The following is a 6,255-nucleotide window of genomic DNA, read 5'->3' on the forward strand; positions in this document are numbered from 1 at the left end:
AGAGCTTGCCAAGATTAGAGGTTTTGCATGTAATATGCCTCACCCAATGGCTGGCAGAGAGGAGCTTAAGAGCTTAATAGATGTTACTTCTTCCTTACAGAAGTGAAAGGCCTTATGGGTTTTCTCACACTCCATTCCAGTGACCAGAAAAGGTAAACGCAAGCTATGCCTTTTCCCAATTTTGTTATAATGTAATTATACTCCTTTTCTCCTACATCAAGTCATGGTATGAGGTTCTGTGTAATTTGTGAGGATGTTAGTAAGTTGACTGACAGGGTTAAAACTTTAGGGACCAAAAAGAAAGGTGTGAATCAAAGCTACAAGTTACTAATAGAAAAGGATTGGCTCTTTAGAAAAATCTGATCAAGCCTTTACCTTACTCTAAAAAGGACATAATAGTTTCAGACTTTGACATTCCAGTTAAGGGGTATCCACTAACCAGCACCACTGAGCAAGAGCTGTAGAGAGGCAACAGGGACAGAGAGCTCAGGCAGGAAGACCAGCCTACCCTGACCCTCATCTCTTTAACCTGAGGAGGAAAATCTAGTGATACAAACACAATTTTGGACCAGGCTGTATAAGGTTGTGTGACTGGTTGTCGTAAAGTTCTTAATCCATCATACAAGGACTTAGGTAATGAGAGACATTTCAAGTTGAATGGTCAAGATGATTTCTTCAGATGAGATATTAAACATCAAACAGAAAATATTGCACATCACTCCTTTATTATACTGATCTGGAAAAAAGATTTAGTTGTTATGCTCAAAATGTGTACTGGGCCCAAGTGGCAGGACCAAGCAACTGGGACATGATTCAGAAATCAGTGAAAAATACACTTGGACATGATCAAGAGACATTTCACTGCCATAAAACAATAAGGCAGGGGAGGGATTCTAAAACACAGCAGGATGAACTTCTACACCTTACAAGTCAAGGAGCTTATCCCACACTGGTGTGAGGAATGGCTTATTCTGTGATGACCACATGTGAGAATATTTCAACTGCCACTAGAAATCTCAGAAAGGGTTTTTTTTTTTTTTTTTTGTAAAAGTAAATGCAACATGTAAACATTCAGGATTGATCCCAATCTTCTGGAGCCAGCTCCTCTGGGGTCAGGGAGGAAATATTTTGTTCGATAATCACCATGCATTCATCTTCCATTGGAATGACTAGAGCCCCCCAGTGACCAAACTACGGAATAGTACAGGACTGGCTCCTGGGAACACAAATAGGCTCTCTTGCCTCTCCTTATTGGTCACATCTTAGCATGACTCCTCCCTATCCACTAGTCAAGCAGGTTCTTAGTAATAAACAAAGCACTAGCAAAAAACCGGAGTTACTATTCAGCTCTCTTGGATAAGGTCTTCCCTCGCTTGGACTGAGGACCCATGCCCCAGGGGTGAGATTCTAACTAGACTGCATGAAGGGAGTGGGTGCAAAATGGCTAAAATGGCTAAAATGAAACTGGGAGCCACCGGTCTCCATCTGCAGCTACAACTTAAGATGCCTACAGATGTGGTCAGTGTGACATGTGCAGAGGAGAGATACAGAGGAATGGGAAGGGCAGGGAGGGTGTCCTTGGGAAAGTAGTCTGCCTGCTCGCCTTTACTTCTTAGCCTTGCCCTGGGCAGCCACAGCCTCCATGGCTTTACGTACGGTCTCTTCATCTCCCAGGAACTGCATGGGCTTGATGGGCTTCAAGTTCTTGTCCAATTCATAGACAATAGGAATACCAGTTGGCAGGTTCAGCTCCATGATAGCCTCTTCAGAGAGACCTAAAAATACCCATCATGATTAGCCAAGCAAGATAAGACTCCACACCACCCTTCCAGTTTACTATTTATCTTCCAGGTGACAAACGGCTTTGGTGGGAATTAAACCAAAACACCCTTTTTAATATTTGTAATAATACTAATGATCTGTGTTATGAATCAAGCACCCAAGGAATGCCCCCAATACTTATTTCTCAGCCACCGAAAAGCAAGAAAAAAGTATGAGAGATGTGTACTGCAGATTATCTCTTCCAAGTGGGACCAGAAGCCCACAGTGAAGCAAGACTTACATCTCAAAAGTCCTATGTAGTCCAGCCAGCCAGCCAAAAATCAGCACATCTGGGCCTCTAGGCCGAGTGAAACAATTTAAGATGCAAATGTGAGGTTCGTGTTTGAAGTTGGACCAGGTCGTGATTAAGGAGGATTTTTATCAACTGGCAATCCTAGTCTAGAAGTGGGCAGCTCAAACTTTAATGTGTATCTGAATCACCTGAGTTGACAGATAGCTTCTAAATCAGGTCTGAAGTGGGACCTGAGGTTCTGCATATATAGCAAGCACCCAGGGTTACGGCCGCCTCTGCTTCTGCAGAAGACACTGAGAAAAGTAGAGGGTTTGTTTCTACTCGGAATCAATTTAGACTATCTCTAAGGCTATCAATGCGTCCAGCCCTTTCTCATTCCTACTAAGTCCCTGATTAGTGGCAGTTCTGGTTTATCCCTTGACGGCCCCTCTGAAAAATGTACCTACCCTCCAAGTGCTTGACAATGCCCCGAAGGCTATTGCCATGGGCTGCAATCAGTACCCGTTTCCCCTCCTTGATCTGGGGAACTATTTCTTCATTCCAAAAAGGCAGAGCTCTGGCAATAGTGTCCTTCAGACTCTCACAGGAGGGTAGCTGATCTTCAGTGAGATCTGCATACCTTCTATCCTAAACAATAAAACATCCAAGTTCATCAATTATTAACAGTTGCATCTGTTTTCCCTTTCATCCCCTCAGGGGTCAAAGTGATGGGTAACGCTCTCTTCCCTGGGCACAGAATACAGCTAGCTGAGAGCTTGAAAAATGGGATAACTATTATCCTGCCCCTCCCTACCCCGTCACCCACTACTGGGAAGATTAATAACAGTTCAAATGAACACATAACTTAGAAAAGGAGGGGGGGAAAGTAGGCTACAAGGCTCTTCCCAATTTACTTTATCTTGCAATTGGCTTAGGACAGCCCTAGGGCTACAGATGGGCTTTATAAATTATGACAGCGGAAATATAAAATAAAGGCCACATAAATTGTTTTTAGATAAACAACATAAATGATCAACTAAATCTTTTCACAAGTGAAGGCCACTCCTTGGAGAAGAGGGGTTACAACTAACTAAATATCCTAAATTATAAATTCAGTGGGACTAGGCAGACACTAATAAAAGCTAAAGAGTGAGGCCCAGATTCTAATCCCCTGGTCCTGGGTGAGCCAAACCTTAGTATGTCCTTACCTTACTGATGTTGCTGTAGAAGGGATGGTCGGGTTCCATCGGAGGTGGTGGGATATCATAGGAACGCCTCCAGATCTTTACCTGGGCCTCGCCATGCTTGGCAGCAGTTTCTGCTTTATTAAGGCCAGTCAGACCCCCATAGTGCCGCTCATTGAGGCGCCAAGTCCTCACTACTGGCAGCCACATTTGGTCAATGGCATCCAGCACTGTCCAGAGGGTCCGAATTGCTCTCTTCTGCACTGAAGTGAAGCAGATGTCGAACTCATAGCCAGCATCTAGAAAATTTAAGTTCAAAGTGAGAAGCTAATCAAGCCCACTCTAGAGCCAGAATCTTCTTAGATATAAATCTCCTGTACAGGTAGTCCAAATGAAAATTATTTAGCTAAATATTTAATTTTGTATAGCAGGAAAAAGAATAAATAATAATAGCTAATATTTATAAAGAGCTTACCATCTGTCAAGCACTGGACTAAGTACTTCGTATATGTTTTATTTAGTCTTCATAACAATCTCATGAGGTTATGATCCTTACAACCTATCTTACCAGATGAGAAAGACTGGAGAAGTTAGGCAAATTATGCAAGGTCACAGACAGCTATTACCTGAGAGAGATTAAAATCCAGGTGTGTCTGACTCCAAAATCCAACTCTTATCCACCATCTCTAGCTACCTCCATATTTTCCTAAACCCTAAAGATCTTGATGTTTGTATTTTAGCAAAACTGTCACCTCTTATTGATAATTACCAATATATTTCAGTCCTCTAAACCTCTGGTCTATGGGAAGTGAGATTTTGAACTCCCAACAATCACGACATAGCAAGAACTTCTAGAGGATGCTGATAAAACTTCCGTTCATTGCATGAAATTATATGTTTCACTATAGTGTAAAAATCACATCACAATCTCTTCATCCATAGTTCCTCTCTGCTATAGTGAAAGTGCCAGCCTATTCCTAAGTCCCCTGGGAGGAATATGTGTGTGTGTGTGTGTGTGTGTGAAAGTATGTGTGTGTGCGCGCGCGCGCGCACACGCACACGCTCATGCCTAGGCCAACTGTTAAACCAAGTTTAGGAGAAGCCACTAACTGGCAAAAGCCAATGCTATGTACTGTGTAATTCATTTATGAAAGAATCTCTCCTCTACACAGTAGTTATTGAGTGGTAGTCAAGAGTTGTGTTGGCCCAACCAGTAGGTTACAATGATTAATTTCCATGTTTCATGAAAGATTCTTCTCCCTCCCACTTTAAGGGGAGATGGCCCTTATGTAGTGAGCCAGAAGAAACAGTTGTTTTCCTCCATAAGGCTACAAAGGCCTCTTTGAAATTCAGCACTTTTCTGAGTACTGCTTCATATTGAGGTTGCCAACAGTCATTAATAAAATGTGAAGTGAATTACTCTGCCAGTCATTCAGTCGAGAATGAGGCCTATATGAACTACACTAATGGGAGAAGGGAAGATTAATCACTAGGAAACCACCACCACCCACAAGGGAAAAGATGACGGATCTCATCAGTATGCCTCAGGACAAGTCCTAGTAGACTCAGTTACCATCTCCTCCCTAACCTAAAGGGAAGGAAAGATGCCTCAATAAAAGGCTGAGTCACTGGGAAGCAACTACCCATAGTGCAAGCCTCAGCTCCCTTGCTGAGAAGCTACTGGTTGTTTCACTTCAATTATTTCCACTTGCAATAGAATACACAAATTGCATACACAAATAGGTCCCCAAGGAGAAAAGCCAGTTCTCATTAGGACTCTTAACTCTAAAGCCTCTTCCTTTAACTTACCCATCAAGCAAAATCTTAGTCTAGGAAACTGCCAGGAAAGGGGCTGACAGTGTGGTGTGGACTCCATCCTCCTCCCCCAGGAGTAAGACTGCATGGGTGAACTGTTCTCACTAGCTTCCTACTGAAATCTGATTCAAGATCGATAAACCCTACTGTTACTTAAAGCCCCGGTGAATTTAATAGATTTTGGGTCTTTTATATTATTAGATTATTCACATAATGGTCCTCATCATTCAGTCATTCAGTTTTCACTTTTAGTCTTTTGTTTTTTAATATAATCATCTGTGATGCCCATAGTAGATATTAAGGCTTTAAAAAGGATTTTTAAAAACTAATGCTACTAACATTTATTTAAGTGAAATAGGAGCTGTTATTTTAAAAGGATACAAGTTCGAGAGGACAGTTACAATTTCTTTGTCCTGGGCTAATCATCGGCAAACCACCCCAGTTCTTCCTGCCAGGCAGCAGGAGAGAAAATGGCCTCCTTTACCAGCACTTTCCCTTTCTTGGCTCTCCTAAACAGTATAAGGTCACACCATGCCATCCCAAAACATTCACACACTCTTGCAGCAAGATTACATGTGCCAGACTTTCCAAACCTTAGCTTCATTTCAAAAAGGTCTACAGTGAAGGCAAGAAGCTACAGAGAGCAACCTGGAGCCAAATACTTGTTCCACATCAACCAGGCAGCAGTGACCCTTTTAAATGAGTTTTTTTTTGTCCAGAGGTTAGAAGGGAGCACAGGGCCAGATGTGCCCAAATCATAAGTGAAGGCACCTCCTCAGTCCAAAGATTCTGCAACTGGCCGGCAGCAGGGACTGCTCCCTTATTAGTACTTCAAAATCACAGAGACCTGTCTGCCACGCGGGGCGATCCTGCCTAGGCAAGCTTATCTCACTGCCACTTCCACCTTCACCCAGCGTCCTTGGCCAGCTGCCTACCAGTTCCTCATAATACCCTTTATGGCCAAAGTGCTGGCCTAGGAATAAGAAGATATGACCTTGCACAAGTCATCTTTACAATCCTCACTTTCCCAAATATAAAAGAGGGCCTGGGAGGGTTGAGAAGGAAGGGCATAAAATCTGTATGCTTAAATCATTCATTCATTCACTCAATTATATTTGCGGATGGATTCTGGGCACAGGAATTTGTGAAATGCTGCTGAGCAGCAAAGACCTACACAAACAAGCACGTGCATTTCTGGGTATC

The 6,255-nt window shown here is 42.7% G+C and overlaps 1 protein-coding gene across 1 annotated transcript in view; it reads right to left on the reverse strand.

Annotated features, from left to right (window-relative positions):
• Nucleotides 1-706: 706 nt before the first annotated feature.
• The window catches only part of PGAM1 (phosphoglycerate mutase 1), a 6,194-nt gene continuing 645 nt past the window's right edge, over nt 707-6,255 (reverse strand). The window contains exons 2-4 of the mRNA XM_006925916.3: nt 3,262-3,536; nt 2,521-2,701; nt 707-1,775 (exon numbers count right to left, since the gene is read on the reverse strand). Of these exons, the coding sequence (XP_006925978.1) occupies nt 1,606-1,775; nt 2,521-2,701; nt 3,262-3,536 (626 nt within the window). The 3' untranslated portion in view covers nt 707-1,605. The remainder of the gene's footprint in view (nt 1,776-2,520; nt 2,702-3,261; nt 3,537-6,255) is intronic.

The sequence above is a fragment of the Pteropus alecto genome, unplaced genomic scaffold (assembly GCF_000325575.1).
Source record: "Pteropus alecto unplaced genomic scaffold, ASM32557v1 scaffold88, whole genome shotgun sequence".
Taxonomy (NCBI): Eukaryota; Metazoa; Chordata; class Mammalia; order Chiroptera; family Pteropodidae; genus Pteropus; species Pteropus alecto.